The 24033-nt window shown below is 45.9% G+C and overlaps 1 protein-coding gene across 5 annotated transcripts in view; it reads right to left on the bottom strand.

Annotated features, from left to right (window-relative positions):
- Positions 1 to 24033, bottom strand: part of ARVCF (ARVCF delta catenin family member) — a 752684-nt gene that overhangs the window by 301310 nt on the left and 427341 nt on the right. For 2 of the 5 annotated variants that reach the window (XM_066609733.1, XM_066609734.1), the window contains exon 2: positions 16826 to 17070. The exons of 1 other annotated variant lie outside the window; for it this stretch is intronic. In XM_066609733.1, coding sequence (XP_066465830.1) covers positions 16826 to 17041 — 216 coding nt within the window. In that variant the 5' untranslated portion in view covers positions 17042 to 17070. Of the gene's footprint in view, positions 1 to 4940; positions 5497 to 16825; positions 17071 to 24033 lie in introns of those variants that run through there. 2 more of the 5 variants (XM_066609735.1, XM_066609737.1) reach the window with 2 other exon arrangements.

The following is a 24033-nucleotide window of genomic DNA, read 5'->3' as shown; positions in this document are numbered from 1 at the left end:
TGGGAGCGAGCCTCACTGGAGACAATGGAACTTACTTTTGAGTAGGCATGCATAGAATTGTGCTCTTAATTAATTAGATTTGATTTTGTTGTATGACGGTATCAAAAATTTGCTTGATGATGTCACTTCCAGCTATGACATCACTTCCAGGTTAATGACATCACTTTCAGTGGGTATCGACAGATTTGTCATCCTAAAAAGTGGGTCCCAGTGCTAAAAGATCTGAGAACCACTTCCCTAATGCAAACTGGTGAGAACCAGGCTGTGTTAATGGACTGTTCATTTCACAAAACTACATAATATAGAATTATGCAACTAAGAATCTGAATAAAGGGTGCCGGTTTTACATGCTGTGTTTTGAAGGAGCCGTATACTGAGCTGTGATCAACAAGCAGATATCAAACCACAATCTGTACTTCCCAGCATACTGAGTTACATTGCCTACTGTACAGATCGATTTACACAAACGGGCACGGAAACAAACAAACCTTCCCTTTCATCCAGGTGCTTGCATGCAAACGGCTTAGCCAGGTGCGTGCCCCTTCCTCATCCCCTTTGAGCAAAACAACTCCAGTTCCATGCTAACTCTTTTGAGCTGCCTTTATTCTTTGGGAACCAGAACTTCAGCAATACAAGCTGGACATAATATAGTGAGAGAAGCATTACACAAGAAGGAGTGTGTGTGTCCCCTCCATTCTCCAGCACAGATGGATTAATGATAAACACAAAAGCAAAATCTTTACCCACTTTTTCTCCTCCTGTTGTAACTCCCTGAGGAGTGTCCTTTCACATGAATTTGGACCTGAAAGGAACTCACATTCTGTGTCCTGCTGGACAGTACTACTCCAGTTCCAGAGTAAGTAAACCAGAAGCAGCAGGAGCAGCAGAAGGCAAACTGAGAAATTTGCCTAGGGGCATATGCTACTGTCTAGGCCAGTGTTTTCCAAACTATCTGATGTGGGGAACCGGCAATCCCCCCCCCCCCCCGGCATGTGCCAGTACTATGCCATATCTGTGCCATACTATTGTTTATTTCCTGGAAATTTGCCCTAGAGTGGCAGCCGACTGCTCATGGACTGGCACCAATCCGCAGAACATCACTTTGAGTAGCACTGGTCTAGGCCGTTGTTTTTCTCAAGTGACACCTGTTACATTAAGGCTACATTCCTATGCAGATTTACCTGGAACTAAATCCAACTAAACACAGTGGGACCTACTTCTGAGTAAATATTCTTAGGCTAGAGCTCTAGCATACTTTTTGTATTTATTTGGGATTGAATCCGAGACCTCGGAGAGCCACAGGCAGTCAATGGAGATGATACAGAGTCAGGTGGAGAAATCGGATGGAGTAACCCAGGAGCAGCCAGCCTCCTATGTATCCAAAAATTGGACTGCCCCATTAAAAAAAAAGAAAAACCAAAAGTACATGCAGTGATGTCCTAATTTGATCAGAGTAGTACTGCTGGGGTAAGGGGGTATTCACCCCTATGCTGCTTTCCAATCAAAACTACGTAGACACACACACCAAAGGTGTTACTCTTAGCCCTGCAGAGGGGAAAAGGACAGGTGCTATTAACCTGTACTACACCGCTCTTTTTGCCTAGGAGCAGTTTCAAGGGTTGTGTGATTTCAATCAGGAAAATGGTGCAAGGGAGGAAGAGGAAGGGTTAATCCCCACCACTACCACAGCACTGTTCCAAACAAAATCAGAGTCTCCCATAACTACTTTTAAGTGGAGAGCTCCAACCCCAGATTCCTGGTGTTCGTTTTGGCCCCAAGGCCAGCCCAAAACCTCCTAAGTGCCTGAGATGGAATACCAAATTCTCTTACCTGGTGATGCTTCTCCTCACACTCTGGATTGGAAAAGAAAGAGGGAGACAGAGCTAAAGAGGAAGTGGGAGAAGAGAAGGAGGATGGCCTAAAGTTATTGATGCTCTAGCCCAGGAGTGTCCAAAGTTTTTGGCAGGAGGGCCACATCACCTCTCTGACACTGTGTTGGGGGCCGGGGGGGGGGGAAAAGAATTAATTTACATTTCAAATTTGAATAAATTTACATAAGTTTACATAAATGAATATATTAAAGATGAACTTATATGAATGAATGAAGGTCTTGCAATAGCTCAAGGCCTATAAAAGGCCTTGCACAAAGCAAGGCTGGCCTTTCCTTTGCTGCTGCTACTGCATCACAGATGTGAAAGAGCAAGCAGTGGAGGGAGCTCTCATCCCACAGCTCACACAAGAGGTCAAACAGTCGCCCTCATGCTGAGAGAAGTTGCGTTGGGCCAGTGTGGGCTTCAACAAATCTCCAGAGGGCCAGAGGCTCATTGGAGACTGGGGACTCCCTGAGGGCCGCATTGAGAGGCCTCAAGGGCCGCAAGTGGCCCCCGGGCCGGGGTTTGGGTACCCCTGCTCTAGCCCACCACCCTCTTCTCTTCTCCACCACCTCTTCTGCTCCGTCTCCCTCTTGCTTTTCCAATCCAGGGAGTGAATGCAGGAGCCAGGAGGCGAGGGGGACTGTCCTACTGTCTGACTGAGGATTCTTGGATGGGCTGGTTGTGTTCGGCCCCCAGGCTTTGCATTTATAGGTGTATAGGGGGCCCATAGTACAGTATCTATGGGGGATCCATTCCAGGACCCCTCCCCCATGGATACCAAATTCTGTGCATAATTGAATCAATGGGGACTAGGTTCATAGCACCAAAGACCTGGGGGGCACATCGGCCCCCGGAGGTCACGTGTGACCTCCTCAGAAGGCCTCCCAAATGCTACCAGAAGGCACTGCCAGTTTGAACCGTCAACTTCTGCACCTCAGAACACCTCCCACTTGTGACAGGAAGGCACTTCTGGTCATGTTTGTGAGGTCCTCTGAAATGAGTGAGTGAGCCCAGTTATAACAAGGGTCCACTGTACACCTGAACCTATGTTTAAAAGAGGTGCTTATTTACTGATTCTCTGCCCTGGACTGGAACTCTGAAGCTATCAACCACTGTATACAATTGGAGGAGGGGGATTTATAATAATTCTTCCCCTCTCAAACCCCTGCTGTCTGCACCATAAATTTCCCTGACATCACAGGCGTTTGGGAGCCACCAATGACCTTATAGGGAAAGCCCCTCTTACACTCTTCTGCAGCTCCAAACACGCGAGGAATTCAGACTCACAAAATTGCCTCAATTAATCTAGTCTCGTGTGCCATCCGAAATGAGCACAGGAAGCAAAACAGACATCTGTCTTCTCCTAAATGCCTGACAGTCCCTTTAAAACTGGAGCCACAACCCTCCATCACACTGATCCGGCTTCGTCTGACCCTGAAAAATAAGAATGGCATGGGAACATTTACATCCCACACAGCTAAGACAATAATTGCTCTACAGTGTCTGCATTTCCTTGTCATCTATCCCCTTCCCCCAAATATATAAGGATGCCACATTAGTCTTAGCTCTTCTAGTTAACATTCTGCTCCTTACTTGTAGGTGCTCCTCATCCCCCGTCCGCTTCTCCCCATTCCCTGCAGAAAAAAAATATTCAAAGAGACAGTTTTCTGTTGCTAACTTTGTACACATCAACAGCTGACTGCATGCAGAAAGACAGCTGCAAGGGTTTCAGGACTGGAGGCAAGGAGAGATTCTTTCACTTCTTGCAAGGTCCACAGGTGGTATGCGCTACCAGGAACACAAAGCACTCAAAATGGGACAGGAATGGATATAAACAACTGATACAGATATGCTCTTAAGCTGCCTTCTTGTCCACCAGGGTAGGCTGCACACATTATTACTACAGAAGTCCAAAAATATGAGAGGCGGAGATACAGTTCTAATAGATGCAACAAAATCGAAGGTCACCCTTCTCCAACCACCCCTCCCCCCCAGAACCTGGAGATAGGATGTCCATACATAAGGTGCGCCTAGCATACTGGCCCATCTATGACCCAGTTTATACCAGGAGCCCCAAATTCAAGAAACAGCAAATGCATTAAAAGGTGCCTTTAATAAACAGCATTGATACCTCTGATTTCAAACCTCATTCGACCTTTTGCAGTCAATTATACACCAAGCACCAAAGATCACAGCAGGACATGCAGTCTCTTTTCCCATAGACATGAGAGAGAGAGAGAGAGAGAGAGAGAGAGAGAGAGAGAGAGAGAGAGAGAGACTATTCTTCAACAACTAACTTTTATTTCCCTGCCCACTGGAATTTACTATTTTCAGACTGAATTCAGATTGAAAGCAAAACCGCACCAAAAAAAACCAAATCAGAAATGTTTCCTATTTGGCAACCTGCTGTATTTTTTTTTTCCTCCTTCAGAGTTTCTTCCTAAGATGCTATCTGCACAGAAAACTCTCCTCCAAGCATCTAATTTTCCCAAAGGATTTTATTTATTTTCAACCTGCTCTGCAAGATGCAGGAGAAAGGAGCAAGTCCACAATCCTCGTGCAACACCATCGAATAAAGCTGTCGCCCCAAAACGGGCCGCTGTCTTGCCTGGAAGCAACTTTTTAAGCTTCTCACCAACATGTTCCTGTTTTGAGATATACCAGCAAAAACCCTGCATAGTCAAGGCAGCCTCTGCTCTGAAACCTCTCCAGATTTCCCTCTCCGAGGGAAGATTCCCCTTCCAAGCTATTCACAGTCGAAAAAGAATTCACTGGATTTATCGAGCAGCACTGGAAGGTCAAAGGAAACAATAGCCGGCTTCTCTCACAGTTTTCACTGAACACAGCATTTTAAAAAAGCAAATTTTTCTCACTCCCTCCACAAAGAGCCCCTTTCCTTGTTTTCCCAGGGACAAAAATAAAAGCAGCTCTCCCTTGCCTTCAACCCACGCAGAAACCTCACCAACAACACCCCAAGGAAGCACAATCAAAGCTGCCACCCTCCCAGTCCAGTCCCCAAACTGGGAAAAGAGGCCAGGCAGATACCAAGTTAGTTCAGCCACTAACCTGTCTGAGTTCGGCAGGCATGGGTGCAAAGGTGTCCGCGCTGCTGTTTCTGCTGTCCAAAACAAGCCCCCAAAATATTTTAAACCAAGCCTCAGGCAATCCACTGGTTCCAGGCAGGGTGCTGGAAGAAGCAGGCGCTGCCTCTCTCTCTGCTTTGACAGCCTGGGGTGCCTTTCGCTTTCCTTCCCCGGCTGTGTGTGGAGAGTCCCTTGGATTGATTCAGGAAGAGGCACAGCCAAACTGGGAATGGAGGAAAACGCAAAGGGAAGCCAAGCAAAGCTGCTTCCAGAGAAAGAAGGAAAAGGGGGGCTGGAGGGGGGGTCTTCACCTGCTTTCTATTCCACTCCCCGCTTCCTTCATCCCTGGCACAGGGGGGGAAAAGCCCCAGCTGATCCTCCCTGGGTGGCTTCTGCGTCCGACTGCTCTGTCCAGCTTGTGCAAACTCTTCCCACTCGCTTTGGGGGTGGAAACTGACAGTCACAACTGGAGGCGCCGTGCAGCAGCCTCTGGCCACACCCAGCCAGCCAGCCAGCCAGCCAGCCAGCCAGAGCTCCAGGAAGGCAGGTTTGGCTCACTCCAAACGGACCCCACAGACAGCCACGACGCGAGCCAGGGAGGCGATGTGGTGCGTGTGTGCGTCTGACAGGAGCCAGGGGGAGGGAACGGCAGCTGGAATGCACAGGAAGCCCCTCTGCCACTCAGTTGTCAGAACAACTCCACAAGCTGCCCCAGCACAGTTCAGATTTCCTACAGGAAGCTTCCTCTTCCAGGGAGGGAACTCCATGTTCACCACACTTGTGATCACGGCTGTTTTGTGGCTTGCACACACAGGAAAATCAACACATATGTTTCTGTCAACACACAGCTGTTAGTGGCTTGCACACACGGGGAAATCAACACACATGATTTTGTCATACACGCTGCTGTTCAGTGGCTTGCACACACAGGGAAATCAACACACACGGTTTTGTCAACACAGCAGTTTTGTGGCTCGCACATGCAGGGAAATCAAGACAAACCAGTTTGTCACACACATGGCTGTTTAGTGCCTTGCACACACAGGGAAATCAACACACATGGTTTTGTCACACACACTGCTGTTTAGGGCTTGCACACCCAGGGAAATCAACACACATGGTTTTGTCACACACACTGCTGTTTAGGGCTTGCACACACAGGAAAATCAATACATGATTTTGTCACACACGCTGCTGTTTAGTGGCTTGCACACACAGGGAAATCAACACACATGGTTTTGTCACACGCTGCTGTTCAGTGGCTTGCACACACAGGGAAATCAACACACATGGTTTTGTCACACACGCTGCTGTTCAGTGGCTTGCACACACAGAAAAATCAACACACATGTTTTTGTCAACCCACAGCTGTTTAGTGCCTTGCACATACAGGGAAATCAACATACATGGTTTTGTCAACACATGGCTGTTTTTTGGCTTGTACACACAGGGAAATCACACACACACCACTGTTGAGTGGCTCGCACATGCGGAGAACTCAATGCACACACAGATTTGTCATGCCGTGGTGTGAATTCAGCACATGCACCTTTTTCAACATGGAAACAGTAGTCATATAGAGAAAGTATTATATGGTAAGGACCTCCAGATACAGAGGGTGGGTGCCCCCCCCATTTCTGGGGAAAATGAAAGCCTCCAGCAAATTCTCCTCATTCAATTTCATTTGAAAGAAGAAAAAGTAATCTTTATACTCCTAATTCAGTTGTGTTTGTTTCCCAGGGCACCCATTCATTATGGATGCTTTTGGATTTTGGGATCTGGAGGGGAGGGGAAACTCCAAGGTGACTCAGGCTGCAATTCTACACACACTTTCCTGGGAGTGAGCCCCGTTGAACTCAATGGGTCGACTTCTGAGTAGACATGCATAGGATTGGGCACTCAGCCACTGAATTTCACTGCAGGGAAATGGGCAAAATGACAATGTCAGGGCATGGGGTACGTTTTTCTCTGTCTCATGGAGGGGGAGAGCTCAGAATGGGGCTTATTCATCTATTGCAGCCGTTCTCAAAGTGGTGGGTCATGACCCACCATGAGAATGGAAGAGGGCCGTTCACTCTTAAGGGGAGTGGCCAAGAAATGGGTGCCCCGATGGGGACACAGTGACAGTGGCGCAATTGGGATTCAGGGCCTTATACCCCTACTTGAGAGATTGTGCTAGTCTGAGGGAGGGTCCAGGAGGCCCGCAGCCCCCTCTGTGGGCCTTTCTAATGCTTGAAATCGCTCCAATCAGGGATTGGAGTGTACTTCTAGTTTTCAATCAAAAATTAATCAAAGTGATTTCAAGCATTAGGGATGCCTGCAGAGAGGACTGCGGGCCTCCATGACACTACCTGAGGCCAGCGCAACCCCCCAAGGCACCGCAATCGCTACAGCACTATCAGGATACACACACCAAGCCCCAGTCTCTACCCCAACCAAGACTTACAGGGAGAGTTTGACTCCCGGAGAGTAAGACTCCCAGAGAGCTTGAGAACTGCTGATCTATTGAGTGAATAGAGAAATAATTTTTAGAATATAGAATATTCTATCTCCAGAACATTCTAGAATATGGTATAGAATATTTCTATACCACTTTTCAAATAAAGCAAACTGTCCAAGGAAGTTGTCAACATACATTTTTTTAAAGCAGCAATTTATATGAGATTTATACCCTATCCTGCCCTGCTCTTCCCCTGCCTAATCAATTTATAAAACAATAGATCAGATACATAACTACAGCTAAAAACATCAAAAATAGGAAGTCTGGAGGTTGAGCCTCCATTTGCCTGAAGATAACATCCGAAGGTCGCCGGTTCGAGGCCACTGGTACCCTGCGACCTTGAAGCAGCTGACAAGCTAAGCCGAGCTATTCCATCTGCTCTAAGTGTGGGAGGATGGAGGCCAGAATGTGCGGCCAGATCAAGAAAGAAACACCTGAATGTTGTGGTTTCTTGAAAGATAGTACCTTTCAAATTGTAAAAAATCCCTACGGGGATTTAAAAATTGCCTGCCTATGTAAACCGCCTTGAATAAAGTCTGAGGAGAAATCTGAGGACCAAGAAAGGCGGTATAGAAATACCTGCATCATCATCATCATCATCATCATCAAAAATACAAAAACAACAAAAGATTTTTTAAAAAACTACAAATACATTACAGATGGGCATTTATAAAATGGAGGCCAGACCAAAATAAATGAGTCTTTGCCAAATCTTTAAAAGCATCCAATGAGTAGCAACTTGGGGTTCCTGAGGGACTGAGTTCAACAGCTTGGGTGCCACTACTGTAAAGGTCTGGCCCGTCGTTCCCATCAATCACATGCCATCAAAAGTCTGGACCGAAGCAAAGCCCCAGAGGAAGAGCAAAGCACGCAAGCAGATACACGGAGGCAAAAAAGGTCCTTTGAGTGTTCAGGTTCTGAGCCATCATCAAAAAGCACAACACTGCAAGTAGAAACCAGATCCGTGTCCACAAAGCCTTTAGCTGCCCAACCCAAAAATTGAAAGCCAGGATGGTGTAGTGGTTTGGGAGTTGGATTTAGACCTGGAAGACTCAGGTTCACATCCCCATTCAGCCATGAAGCTTCCTGAGTGACCTTGGTTCAGTCACCACCTCTCAGCCTCACCCACCTCGCAGGGTGGTTGCGAGAACACAAGGAGGGAAGGAGTCATGTACACCTCCCTAAGCTCCTTGGAGGAAGGGCGATATAAACATGTGAAAAATAAAAAAGTTCCCTGCACTATTCTAAGCCTATATATGTGCACCAGAAATCATCCTAGAGTCTGCCTCAGTTTATCCCTGTTTCCACTTTCCTTCCCTTTCTCTGTGGTCTTCCCTGTGGATAGTTTTGAGACTGACTGCCTCTTGGGGCAGAGATTTGTCTTCTCATTTTCTAAAGTACCATGCCTAGGGGTACGCAATATCATACGTAAAGAAGAGCACAAAAATCTCAAGAACCATTTAATGCATATGAGAAATAAAAGTTTTCATTGGCTGCTACAAAGTTAAGACAGACCAAAAGGGAAGGTGACTGTACACTCAAGGCACTACTACCAAAAAGTCCCTGTCTCTGGCAGCCACCAAGACCACCAGGGCAAACTCCAGAGGGTACAACCACAAAGCTCCTGCTGAAGGGACCAAACTCCTATATGGCCCCACTCCCTCAACGGCTGTATCGTCGTCAAGGCAGCTGCAAAATTCACTTAGGAAAACTCAGAACTGAGAGTGACCCTATATTTTCTTAACTCCACCAATGCATGGAGCATTACAGAGTGAAAGGGAAATGGAAAATGCCCACCTGGCAGCCACCATCATAGAATCATCAAGTTGGAAGGGCACCCACCAGGTCATCTAGTCCAAGCCCCTGCCTGCAGCATGAAATTCTCCTAGAGCATCTCCAAGGTGCTTGTCAAGCTTCTGCTTGAGGATCTCCAGGGAGGGAGAATCCACCTCCCTCGGCAATCCGTTCCACTGCCAAACCACCCTGACTGCCAAGAATTTCTTCCTGGTGTCCTGTCAGAAACTCTTCTCTTGCAGTTTGTACGCACTGGAACTGATTCTGCTCTCAAAGGTAATTGAGAACAAACCTGAGCCTTCTTCCACATGACAGCCCTTCAGGTCTTTGAAGAGCGCCATCATATCCCCTCTCAGCCTTCTCTTCTCTAGGTTAAAAATACCCAATTCCCCCCCCCCCACCTTTCATTACAGGGCTTGTCCTTCAGCCCTCTGGTCATCCTTGTCACCCTTTTCTGAAGCCACTCCAGTTTGACTCCATCTTTCCTAAAGTGAATGCCCAGGGGAAGAAAGGGACAAGCCAGCTGGGGGAGCAGTATGTGTGCACATACTGCTGGACACAGGAACTGACCTTGCACCCTACCTATGAATGGGTTGCTCTTCCTAAACTACATCAGAGGGTTGTTGTGATGATGAAGAGGGATGACCTCCCTAAGCTCCTTGGAGGAAGGACAGGATGCAAATATGACTGATCAAATCGATGATTGGTTGGCCACCTTCAGTCTCGAAAGACTACGGTAGAAGCTTACAGCACTCGGTATTCCCAGGCGGTCTCCCATCCAAGTACTAACCAGGCCTGACCCTGCTTAGCTTCCGAGATCAGACAAGATTGGGAGATAGTGTTCAGTAGAGGGAGATGGTTGGCAACCTTCAGTCTTGAAAGACTATGGTAGAAGCCTACAGCACCCGGTATTCCCAGGCGGTCTCCCATCCAAGTACTAACCAGGCCTGACCCTGCTTAGCTTCCAAGATCAGACAAGATCAGGCACCTGCATCAGCCAGTAATAAGAGACTGGCCGAGACTACAAAGGGGAACCCTAAACATTGCTTGCCAAAAGGGAGAAGGATATGCAGCCCAGAGCCAGTGACACAAATGCTGAATCCAGAAGTCAGGTCACATAGATGGCAGTTTATTTTTAGAAAAGGCATTACACTGCAGGCTCACTTTTTTCATCCTTATCTTCAAAATGCTTCCACTGTTTGGGGCTCTCATGTGCTAATTGCATCAATCAAATGATATGCGTCATTGTGGGAGGAAGGAGCTTTTCAAGACCATCAGTCTTGACTTCTTGCTTTTCTTCAAAACTCTACAAGGGATGCATCTGGATCTTTTGGACTTTGCAGTCTAACTATTGGAAAACCCACAAATATTGTAAACAAAAATATATCCTCCCCTCTAAATCTAAGCTTAAACATCAAACTTATTCTATGGAAATCACCTGATGCTTTTAAATCCAGAGAGAGAGAGAGAGAGAGAGAGAGAGAGAGAGAGAGAGAGAGAGAGAGAAGGATGGGTAAGGATGGATAGGACAGGACACACAGGCTGCAATCCTATCCACGCTTTCCTGTGAGTAAGTCCCATTGAACACAATAAGAGTTACTTCTGAGTAGACATGCATAGGATTGTGCCCATAATTGATTATACAGGGAGGACCCTTAATCCTTAGAACCAGTATCCACTGATTCAGTTATCCGCAGATTTAGGGGGGCATGCTTGCCCCCCGTGTGCCCATTACAGTACCTTATTTTTTGTATATCTGAGCTGGAAATATGGGTGTTTCTTGCTTAAACATTCTTGTTGAACTGAATAACATGAAGGCAACAAACCTGAATGCTAGAGGGCAGTTCCTGTTAGTCTATCAGTAGTGTGCAGGGGGGCAGGGGTGGAATCCCCTGCAGATATAGGGGCCTGCCTATATATTCTTTGCATGTAAACAAGCAATAGGTCAATAAAGTATATGCCACAAAATGATCTCTACTGGACTCTTGTGTTTTGGACAAACCAGACTAACTATAGCTATAGAACAGGGGTGCCCAAACCCCGGCCCTGGGGCCACTTGCGGCCCTCAAGGCCTCTCAATGCGGCCCTCAGGGAACCCCCAGTTTCCAATGAGCCTCTGGCCCTCTGGAGATTTGTTGGAGCCCGCAATTGCCCGACGCAACTGCTCTCAGCGTGAGGGCGACTGTTTGATCTCTCGCGTGAGCTGTGGGTTGAGGGCTCCCTCCACTGCTTGTTGTTTCACATCTGTGATGCAGTAGCAGCAGCATAGGAAAGGCCAGCCTTGCTTTGTGCAAGGTCTTTTATAGGCCTTGCGTTATTGCAAGACCTTCATTCATTCATATAAGTTCATCTTTAATATATTCATTTATGTAAACTTACGCAAATTTATTCAAATTTGAAATGTAAATTAATTCTCTTTTTCCCCCGGCCCCCAACATAGTGTCAGAGAGATGATGTGGCCCTCCTGCCAAAAACTCTGGACACCCCTGCTATAGAACAAGACAACCAATCTTCCAGACTGTTTCCAAAGGAAGCAACAGGTAGAGTGTGTTGCAGTAATCCAGCTCTGAGGCATGAGTCACAGCATCTGGGTCCTTGTTTTGAGAGATGGTGCTGCACAACAGTTAGAAAACCTAGCTGCAAAACCAGGAGGTCCATGTATAAACATCACTTCTGTCATGAATTCTCACTTTGGTGGCCTTGGGCAAGCCACACCCTCTTGGCCTCTGTCTTCCCATCTGCACTATGGGAATAATGATACTTAATTTATAGGACTGTTTACGGATAACCTGAAACACTATGCACGCCCAAAGTGCTGTAGAAATGTTACGTGTTTGTTGTTTTCCAAGAAAAGGCACAGTGTTAGTTAGTGACTTGAGCCAAGTGCGTTTTGAACGACTGAGTATTTTAAATGCAATGGGCTTGTTTGCCAGCTCTCTTTGCCCTTGTGATAAATGAGCATTTAAAACTAGCACACCATGCATTGTCTTCAGAGGTTGTCATCTTGCCCCTGTCTTTTGTCTACGCTTTTTCCCTCTCAGCTGTGGCAATGATTTTTAAGCCTCCGATTCTCTTCACACTAGGGATGGCAAGAGGAGAGAAAAAGCACTTCTTCCCCCTTCAGAAATGCAAGATGAAAAACACAGCATATCTAAGCTCCGTCTCCTGCCAGCATCGGAGGTGTATTTTTCTCCCCTGAAAGCACAATAAATTGCCTGGCTCCCCACCTCACAACTCGACTCAGCTGTTAAAAAGAGCAGCTCCCACATCTTCAAAAAAAATTTTAACAATATTTTTTTCACACCATTAGCATATACTTCTGATTTCCTATCATCTTCTTTTCTTTTTTCATTGTGCCATACTGTGGGTCCTGAAAATCACCCTATAAAACCACAATATGGCTGAATCTGCTGTGGTACATAGCAAGAATGAAAAAACAAAACAAAACAACACCAACCTACATACATTTTGCTGTCTTGGAGCGCTGAATCAAAAAACGGCATAAGTTTTGCGTGATCGGCTCTGATTTTGGGGGGGTAAGGCATATCCACCTTATATGCCGATTCAGGCAGATTCCTCGTGAGGAAGCCACAACACCTTCATGAGGAAACTGCTTGAATCAGCATCTAAGGTGGCTATGCTGTACCCCCCAAACTAGAGCCAATCAGGCAAAACTGATTCCATTTTTGGATTCAGCACCCCCCAAATATCCTAAACTCGTTCAAACATCCTTGGCGAGTAAAAAAAAATTGTTTGTTTTGTAGACCTGTGAAATAAATATAAATAAATGTTAACTATGTTGTCTGATGGATAATTTTCATCAGTCCAGCATAGACACTTCAAAAGCAAAGGTTTCAATCACCATTAGCAGAGGATATCAGCAACAGTGGGCTTCTACCATAGTCTTTCGAGACTGAAGGTTGCCAACCATCTCCCTATACTGAACACTATCTCCCGATCTTGTCTGATCTCAGAAGCTAAGCAGGGTCAGGCCTGGTTAGTACTTGGATGGGAGACCGCCTGGGAATACCGGGTGCTGTAGGCTTCTACCATAGTCTTTCGAGACTGAAGGTTGCCAACAACCTGCAACACAAGAAATCAGCTCCCACCCACACACACAGAGTGGATGAGGTCATCATCAAGCAATGATTTACATGCGCAACTAAGCCATCACAGACTAATACCATAGTCAGAACCACAATTAACACCAATGCAATAATTGTCAGCAGGCAGTTCCAGTATTCAGCAGGAAGTCACAGAGTGGAAAGAATCAAGTGGTGTTACATCCATGTGTTAACCTCTTCAAATTCTCTTGTAGTCCACATGGTTAGGGAGAGCTCAGATATGCTCAAGGGGCTTTTTGCTCAGTGAGAATTACCCACTTTATAAATCAGAATCCATTAAGAATCTTTCACCACACTGAGAGTGTATGCACAGTGCAAAAATACGTGTGCCATCCTTTATATCAGTCATTTTCAACACTGGTGTGCTGCGAATGGTCCCCAGGTGTGCTGTGGGAATTTAAGAAAGGGTCATTTATCAGTAGGGCCATTGGGGGATGTGAGCCCCCACTGATCGCACAGTGTGCCTTGTCAATTGTCAAAAAGCCGATGGTCTGCCTTGACCATTTTTGTGCCTTGCCAGTGTGCTGCGAGATGAAAAAGGTTGAAAATCATTGCTTTACATGCTAACAAAACAATGTTACATACATGAAATTTTTCATTTAGGAATAAAACTGTCCAAATTAGGCAAAAAGCAGACATCACACTAAGTCCCACTATCGTGTGAATGCACAATAAAAATATGAGGAAATTCATCATAAAATGCAAACCAAGATCATTGAATATTCTGGCAACCAATAGAATCAACTGCCAGGCAAAGGTTATCAATGACTTCGGGTGATAGAGAAGCATTTTGATTCCACTGATAGAGATAAGATTAGCCCAGCTTAAAAACCATCATGAAAGTTATTGCAAAATAACTTGTTGCAATTGCTGCAACCGCGGCATCATCTTAAATGCCGCGGTTGCAGTGTGGACCCTTCCCTTCTTGTTTGACAAGCGTATCGCGAGCCATTTCACGACAACACCCTAATCAAATTTACCATCGTCATTTTTGCCTAGGTCAGCTCATCGGATGAAATGTTGTCCCTTCTCCAAGACCCACCCGTTGACCACCTACCCAAAAGTTACAGTTTCCCACCTCTGTGTCAAGGCGCCTAGTCGATGGCATGTCTGCAACCAGGGCCTCAGATGCTTCTGGATAGGCTCTTAGGTTCTCCGCATAGCCTACGTTCATTTACCCGCAACCAAACTGGCCATCTCATCTCTCTTGGTTGAGAACAGGTAATAGATCTTGCCTCCCATGTAGAAGAGTGTCTTTATACAACACTCTTTATACAACATACAAGAAGAGGCAGTTATACAACAAGCATAAGTCAATGGAGACCAGGAGTGGATACAGTAGGTCCTCAGTATCCATGGAGTATCCATTCCTGGACCCCCCACGGATACCAAAATCTGCAGACAATGAAATCTGTGGTTGGACCTTCTGACAGGCACTTTCCGTTTAGTGAAAACTGGAAATGCCTTTTAAAGCCCTCCTGGAGGCCTTCTTAAGGCCTTTTGAGGCCCGGGGAGGCAGTGCGTGGCCTTCCCAGGCTTCAGAAAGCTTCCTGAACATGACCAGAAGGTACTTCCAGTCAGGGCCTTTGAGAGAAATTTTATCAGGGGGTACAAAGTTTCTTTTGGGCCCCTACTCAAAGAGGGGGAGGGTGAAACAGACTGGGAGCAATAGGGGTGGGTAGAATGGGAGCAAAACAGGCAGGGGGGAAATGGCAACAGCCAGAAAAGCCTTTGGAGCCCAGGACTACCAGTCTTCCCTATGCAAAGCCTGCCCTATCTACCTGCCTGCCCTGTATTGGCAGCTTGATACAGCATCCCGCATGGGCAGGGAGCCTGGTTGAGACTGGAAAAAAATGTAAGATCCCAGGTAATTTCTGGGCCCCCTCCTTTGGCTCCTGGGCCCCCTTTCTGACCCTGGGCCTGGGTACAAATTACCCCCTTTACCCCCCTCTCCTAGGCCCTGCTTCCAGTAGCATCTGGGAAGTCTGGTGAGGCCCTCCTGCACAGTATTAGAAGCAATGTTCAGTCAAATCCATGTGTTCTGAACCAGTGGATTGAGGGTCCATCTGTATTCACTTGGATAACACTACAACAGCCCACCTAAAACCAGTCTCTGATAAATCTCCACATTAGCTTACATTAGAAGTTGTGCCCATGTTGTAATTTTGCTGTGCACATACAGAAGTCACTGTTTGTCACAGACTTCAGAAACCTGAGAATCTCAGCTTGCGTGAGTGAGAGAGAGAGAGAAAGAGCGAGGGCTTCTAACCATTAAGGCTATGAAAGTTGCCTTGAAATGAGTGGGTTGGTAAAATCTCAGAAACTAGGAAGGGTGAACTAGGACTTCTGGTGGTTTCGGGTGGGATTTAAAAGCCTTTCATATAACAAGCGCCCCTCCCCATAGTCAGTAGGATGGATCGTATACAAAGAACTTAACACAAGTTGCAGATGCCTGCCAGTTTCAAACCAACATATTTAAATATGCACCCTGAATATACATAGCCCTGTGTGTGAATCCATCATGAAAGGCATTTCAGAGAATCTGGATCAAAGAAATTAACCATGAGAAATCAAGATGCCATCCCCATTCTGTATCCAGGACTGCAGACTCAGTTGTCATATTCAGATACATAAATCCTGCTCGTATAAGGAGGCTAAGAAACACTAAGAAGCACTCTGTGTCCCCAGTGACAAATCCAGGACTTGGGAGAAAGACATGCAATGTTCTTTTTGGGACTGCTCTGGGAAGCAGAACAAAACACAAATAATATATCTCCACACCAAGAGGCTACAATCCCCATTAACTCACATGAACTCACAATGCAAGATTCAGTCGAGGGTGTGCCGCTAGAACGTGAACCCTGTTTGCAAGTAAACCTATACTCTGAATATAATGGAACACTGATGACCAGCATCCACTAGGGCAGTGGTTCCCAAACTGTGAGGTGCAGCAGCTCTGGGGGGAGGAGCGTGGCAAACCCCAGGGGGTCATAGATGCTCACCACCCCGTAGAGCTGCTCAGAAGAGGGAACACAAAGACTGCAGAGTGACCAAAAAAAATGGTAGTAATAGGCTCAGCTCGGTGGGCAGTGCTCAATGCACACTGTTTTTGGTGCTTGAAGGGTCTTGACCACCCACCCTGACCTGCTTACCACTGGTTTTTAGGCCACTCCATGCTCTTGAACCCAGAAGCAACGGTGGTCGTGTGATGACATCATCACATCACTTCCAGGTTTGGAGCACTGCGTCGGCAGCGGTAAGGGCAGTATGCAGCAAACAAGTTTGGGGACCGCTGTGCTAGGGTGTTACAAAATACAACATCAGGACAGAGTGCATGCCACCCTGAGCTCCTGAGCATAAGGTGGGTTGCGCACATGATAAACACATGATCAGCTTCCATGTATGGACATTCGGGGGACATGCAATAGAGTAAGAGGAGCAGGCTGTTACCTGCAGAACCAGTTGCTGCCAGGCGGTCGCCAGGGGCTGCCCATTACCAATGTTGCATATGCTCACGCGATCTGAGGGCTGATTGGCGCGTTCGAGCTGCAGGGAGACATTGCGCCGTTCCTCTTCCAGGGCCCGGGTGAGCCGCTCGAAACGAGCCTCTTGCTCTTTAACAGATGCCAAAATGCTGGCAGCAGACCTGATATCATAGTCCTCCATGACTGGGCTCAAATCCTCTTGCCTGTCGACTGATACGAGCAAAGGACAAGGGTCGGTAAAGGGTGGAGGAAGAGGAGGCAGAGGTCAGAGGTCAGGAATAAAAAACATAATGCTGGTGTTAATCACTTCACTACATATAACATTTGATGCCAACATGAAAACGTTTTGGTGGCTCTCCAGAACAACTCCAGACAACAAATTTCATTTTTCACTTTTTAAAGTATGCACAACCTTGAACAAGAAGTTGGAATTAACTCACTGGGTACAGTTTTATTTAAGCTTCCACTTTGACAAGAGGTTTTCATGCATTTCACGAAAGTAATTTCACTATGCAAACAATAATGTACTTTTAAGACGGTATTAGCTCCCCATTTTCTTCCTTTTTCCCCCCGGCAGATCAATTATTTTTCAACTTTATTCAAACTCGCTCTCATGGCTTCCAATAGTGTAGACCAGTGTTTCTCAAACCATGGGTTGGGACCCACTAGGTGGGTCGCGAGCCAATTTCAGGTGGGTCCCCATTCATTTCAATATTTTATTTTTAATATATTAGACTCGATGCTGCCATGGTATGTGACTGCAATTGGGGAAATGTTACAGATCTATACTTTGAACAGGCTACTATGTATATGCTTTTAACAATGATAGTCAATGGGACTTACTCCTGGGTAAGTGTGGGTAGGATTACAGCCTAGGATTGTTAAAAATTTTCCTGCTTGATGATGTCACTTCTGATCATGACATCACTTCCAGTGGGTCCTCACAGATTCTTATTCTAAAAGGTGGGTCCCAGTGCTAAATATGTGGTGTAGACGATCAGAGTTAGTTCTTTCATGCTGCAAGAAAATCAGTGGCCTCATAGCCACAATGCCATTACTAGTGCAGGAGGTGAGAGGTCAAAGACACCCAACAGCCCAGTGGTTAACAGGGTTCCAGCACTCCTCCTTCCTAGCCTCTTCTTCTCAGCTCAGCCAGGCCCCACCACCTTGGATTGCATGAGATCTCATGTGATCCAAGCTGGCAGAGTCCCAAATCTCCTGAGATTTAGGTGGTGCCATCTTGGATCACGCAAGATTTTGCACAATCTAAGATGGCAGTACCCAGGACAGCCAATAGGGGGGGCCACTGGGGACATCCCGCGGTACCCCTGTGAGTGGGCTGGGGCGCTCCAGGGCGTTGCAACGCACACTTTGGGACCCTCTGCAACATTTCTAAACGAGGAGGGAAACAGGCAGGGCAATTCTCATACTGATCGCTCACTTATGAGGGCTATTTCATGTCACGTGACATATTTTTTACAGGTTCACGTAGAACAAAGCATGATATATAAATGTAGATCATCACGTGGGATAGTTGTACATATACGAGTTCATCGTTCCTGATACCCAGAAGTAACAGAAACAGGGAACTGAAGCAGCAGCTGTCCTACTTTTTATACAAATCAAAGCCTTGGCTCTTTCATTTATTTATTTATTTATTTTTCACATTTTTATACTGCCTTTCCTCCAAAGAGCTCAGGGCAGTTTACACAGCTGCTCCTCTCCTCTTTCTTGTCCTCACAACAACCCTGTGAGGTAGGTGAGGCTGAGAGAAAGTGACTGGCCCAAGGTCACCCAGGAAGCTTTGTGGCTGAGGGGGGATTTGAACCTGGATCATCCAGGTCTAAGTCCACCTCCCAAACCACTACACCACCCTGGCTCTCTCTTCATCAGGCTTTTTATTTAGATGATTTAACTTCTTTTGTTTCTCCAGCTGATCTTGTTTTAATTGTGGTCTCATCTTATTGTTTTCTTTTGTGTCATCAATGTTTGTACAATGGGCCCTCCTTAATCCACAGACTAGGCATCTGCAGGTATCAAGTCAGAAGCTGGAGGGCCTCAGAGGACCACCTGGACATAACCAGAAGTGCCATCTGGTCACCAGCGTGAACCAGAAGTGTCTTCCAGTCATGTTTGGGAGGTCTTCTGAGAAGCAGGGAGGTTGCATTGAAACACCTTCTGGATGCAACTGGAAGACACATCCAGGAGCCCCTATGTGGCCCTCCAGACATGGGCTCATCACCTGAAGATACAGAAAGCATTGGAGGAACCTCCATTTTGCAATATCCCAGGTGGGCAGCAAACTGCGAGGTTTAAAGAAATGGACTGGTGAGCAATATTGGGCTGGTGGCTCAACTGTTCTACCTCTTCGAAAGACTCCATTCTTCCTGAATGCTCCACTCCCTTCCAATCTCTTTTTGTTCTTAGGGAAAAGAGAGACACTTTACAGAAAGCAAAAACATATATCAAATTATTATTAATTATTAATTATTAACAGTATTTATATACCGCTTTTCAACTAAAAGTTCACAAAGCGGTTTACAGAGAAAAATCAAATAACGAATGGCTTCAAATTTCAAACTATTCCTGTGCTATGACTACAAATCAGGTATGAGTTGACCAGAGTTATTGTGAAGACAAACCACACAAAAGTCACACATCACACTGCAAAAAAAAACAAACAGCTATATTACACTGCATTAAAAAAAAAGTCAATAAGTTTGCATGCATAGTTTTACACCCACATAAGTTTCTGCAAGAAAAGAGACTTTGGTTGCAATCCTAACCTCACTTTCCTGAGAGTAAGCCCCATTGAACAAAATACGACTTACTTCTGAGTAGACCTGGTTAGGATTGTGCCCTTCCTTCCCTTTTACAGGGCTGTACATTTTTTCCCCCAATTCTGCTTTAGAATAGAATGCAGTATTAAGAGTGTAGAATCCAGCTTTTTTTTGGGGGGGGGGGGGGGGTTAGAATTTTGCTTCTCCTTGGTTTTGTTATATAAAAAAACAAACCAAGTTTCTAGACCTGAAGGTCTGTAAAAATGTTCTCAGAAGCACATTGGCAATGCCTGCTGAAATCTCAGAAGCCAGAAGGAGGGGGGAATAAGATGATCAGTGGTCAGAGGCCTGTGACTTAATGTCCTTCCACACTGCCCTTGTCCTCATCCCTTCCCACCAGTGCCAGAAGCAAAATCCATTACTAAAGAAATTTATGCTAGTGTGAATATTTGATAAAGGTCCCAGAATTCCCTTTTTTACTGATTGAAGAATTATTATTTATTTTAGATCTGAGAACCGACAGTCCCACCTGTTAGGATGAAAGGAAGGCAAAGTCTCTTGCAGAAATTCATTTTGTTTCCATAACAATGAAAGAAATGGACCACAAGGACACGTTCTACATGCTTTAGGAAACCACCGTTTCAGAAAACTCTCACACAGACCCTTTGCATGCAAGAGCTAATCACTGAGGACTGTCAGAAGCTGGTAGCCTGTTCATGCAGCATACACACAAGAGACACCAAAGAGCTACCGCCTTCCATGGAAAGTGTAAGTGTGTTGGCAACCTTCAGTCTCGAAAGACTCTGGTATTGCGCTCTGAATGGTGGTTCTGGAACAGCGCCTAGTGTGACTGAAAAGGCCGATTCGGGAGTGACAATCCCTTCCACACCAGGAGCAAGTCCAGTCTGTCCCTGGTCTGTCTCCCTGGCTATGGGCCTTCCTTCTTGGCCTCTTTGCCTCAGTCTGTTGGCCAAGTGTCTCTTCAAACTGGGAAAGGCCATGCTGCACAGCCTGCCTCCAAGCGGGACACTAAGAGGTCAAGGTTTCCCATCTGTTGAGGTGCACTCCTAAGGCCTTCAGATCCCTTTTGCAGACGTCCTTGTATCGCAGCTGTGGTCTACCTGTAGGGCGCTTTCCCTGCAAGAGTTCTCCATAGAGGAGATCCTTTAGGGGAGAAAGTGTAGGGGCTATTGAGCAGTAGAGTGTGAAGAGGCTGGCTGCGGGAGGCCCCAGCCCTGGATGCCAGGCTGTAGGGAAGGGATTTCTGAGAGGCCACCCCAAGATGTTTAAAACTTCTTTTTCAATAAGAAAATTTAATTCTTTTTTAACCTTATTTTTCAATTGTTTATTGGTATGATTACATATATGAATGTACAAGGTTGTATAAAACCTTGTATATATATTATATACACGCAAAGTTCAATAAAAGAAAATCTTCACTATCTGCACTTACTTCTTCATTGGCCGTTATTATTATTCATTTCATGTCATGACAATTACCAAAAAAAGTTTTGTCATGGGGAGGCTGACAAAAATTTATGGCCCCCAGGGGAAAAACAACCTTGGCACCAAGTATTTTGGAACAAGGCAACAAGTCAGACAAAGTACTTCGCCCCCCCCCCATTTCCTCATCGGAGGGGCAATCATATCCCAGAATATATAAGCAATGCAATAATTAAATTTCCCACTGAGCTTGCACAAAGGTCACAAAGGGCTCAATCCTAACTTGCGCTGAACAGGCAAGCCAGGAGGCTTGCGCTGTATCCAGCGCAGGATTGTGGCCAGTAGCAGCTTAGCTTACTTAGCTGGTGCGGAGGCTTCCGTCAGCCTCCCCAGGCTGGCGCTTCTCGGAGCGCCGGCCTGGCTTCCTCCCAAGGAGGTGCAAACGTGCTTTACGGCACATTTGCAACCCTCCCAGGCCGGCCCAAGGGACTTGGGCCAGCATAGGGCACAGTTTGGACTGCGCCCAAAGTCATGCAACAGTGATATTACTACCACCTAATCATAAGATTTTTCTGCTGGGCCAAAGACTGCATCCATGACCCTCCTTAACATAGTGTCAAACCTGGGAGGAAACTGGCCTGCTATAGTAGATCTTTGGCTTGTGGATCTGCTTACCATTAAGGAGTGGATAGGAGCTCAGGGACACAACTGCGGGACTACAGCAGCTACAGAGGTCCATTTGGTGCACACAGGACACTTTCCATTTCAGTGTGAGCCTCAATAACATGATGCTAATTTTCAACACCATGTGCTTGGTGTTCTGTATTGCTATATCTAGCTTCCAATGCCGCGTGGGTGGGTAAACCTGGGTTCTGCATCAGGAAACACGATGGACCTGGGCTCCAAAGACTTTTCTGGTTGTGGCCACCCTCCCTCCACCCTGTTTTGCCCCCTCCCTAACCCCTTCTGCCCACCCCCTCACAACCCTTGCCCTGCTCTGTTTCATCCCCTCCTGCCCCCTTTGGGAAGGGACCCAAAAGATACTTTGTGCCCTCTGATAAAATTCCTCTCTCAAAGGCCCTGGTCTACACCGAAGTCTATAGGTGTGTTGCTCCAGGCACGCAATGCCCAGCAAATCTAGAAACTTATCAGAGGAGAATCCTGGCATGTCCCTCAAATTGCAGACATTTAATCTCCTTTAAAATCGATTAAGTTTCTAGCCCTCAAGGTTGTAGACAGAAGTACAAACATGTGACTGCCTACTGGAGGTTCCTCTCTAGCTTTTCTTTCACAAATCTACATAATACAGCACTCCCTCCTCATCTGTGGGTTCAGAACCCATGTATTTGACTTACCATGGGTTCCAAACCCATGACTGGAGGGTCTCATCAACCTCCTGGATGCTATAAATGCCTTCTGGTTGCGACCAGGAATTGTTATGAGGTGTGCAGCAGACTTCCCATGCCTCAGAACACCTTTCGGACTGAAGTCTGAAGAACCCCCCCCCCCCCCCCATGGATCTCATTATCTGCAGGTTCAGTATCCATAGGGCATCCGGAAACAGAACCCCTGTGGATACCCTGGTCCTACCTGTACATACTTCAACAACACCACCCCTACATATCTAATTCCCAACAAATATTTTAATTCACTGTTTCTCAACCCACTAGACAGGTCATGAGCCAATTTCAGGTGGGTCCCATTCATTTCAACAATTTATTTTTAGTATATTAGCTTTGATGCCACCATAGTATGTAACTCCATTTGGAGAGATCTGTACCTTTAACAGGTATATGCTTTTAACAATGATAATCAATTTGGCTTACTCCTGGGTTTGCAACCTAGGATTGTTAAAAAAAAATTTTCCTGCTTGATGACTTCTATCCATGACACTTCCAGGTTAATGACATCACTTCCAATGGGTCCCGACAGATTGTCATTCCAAAAAGTGGGCGATGGGCTAAAAAGTTGAGAACCACTGTCTTAACTGCTTATTTAAAAAAAACAAAATAAAACCCTGCCTAAATAAACCTCACAATTACCGTTCTTTGCACAAATTAGCTTTCCTAATTTACACTGGATTTGGGCTTTCCAGTTGCAGATTTAATGCAAAATCAAGATGCCTTTAAAAAAATAAAACAGAAGCTTTAATTGCTAAAACACTGATATTGGATAGGCAAGACAGCTTCATTCTGTTCCTTCTACCCCTGGCCTTCAGTTGTGGCACCAAGAATGACCATCCTAGTTTAAACCCAGTTTCAAGATGAGATGGGTTGGAAGCAAAGCCGGCTTTAGGAGCTGAGGGGCCCAATTGGAAACGTTTCTGCGGGGCCCCAGGTTCACAGTCAAGGACTGTAGAATCTTAGAGATATACACAAAATTTATTCTAGACTGTATATCTCTCAGCAAGAACGGAAAACAATCAACATGAGTGCTTTAAAGTGCATGTGAGTTAATGGACCACATGGATGTGAGCACATTTTAATATAAAATTGCAGGCATGTAAGCCTACATGCAAGCAAACAAAATTTATAAATCACCTCCAAAAAGCAAATAGTTACAAAACTACTTGTTTTTGTGACAGTGAAATGATTTAGTAAAAAGGTACATTTTATGTATGTATGTATGTATGTATGTATTTATTGCTCTAGTGCAGGTTCCCCTTTAGGCGCGGGGCCCAACTGGCTTAAATCTGGCCGTGGTTGGAAGTGGCTCAGCTCACTCAGCTCTTTTCCACCACAGGCTGGAATTAGGACGCCTTATTCCTAAAATAGCAGCGTAATATTTGTAGAGAGCCAGCCTCAAAAGTTTATGCGCTAACCCAGAGCTAAAATATTTCATTTTCCTGGGTGCCACCGTCAGATTCCTACTGAGCACCTGGGATGTGTCCAAACCTGAAATACCAACTGCTTAGGCTAAGCCTAATCTGGTAAGAACTGCCAGGCTTGAT

The sequence above is a fragment of the Tiliqua scincoides genome, chromosome 14, assembly GCF_035046505.1.
Source record: "Tiliqua scincoides isolate rTilSci1 chromosome 14, rTilSci1.hap2, whole genome shotgun sequence".
Lineage (NCBI taxonomy): Eukaryota > Metazoa > Chordata > Lepidosauria > Squamata > Scincidae > Tiliqua > Tiliqua scincoides.
The sequence above is the reverse complement of the archived record's forward strand: the minus strand, read 5'-3'. Positions and strand labels throughout refer to the sequence as shown.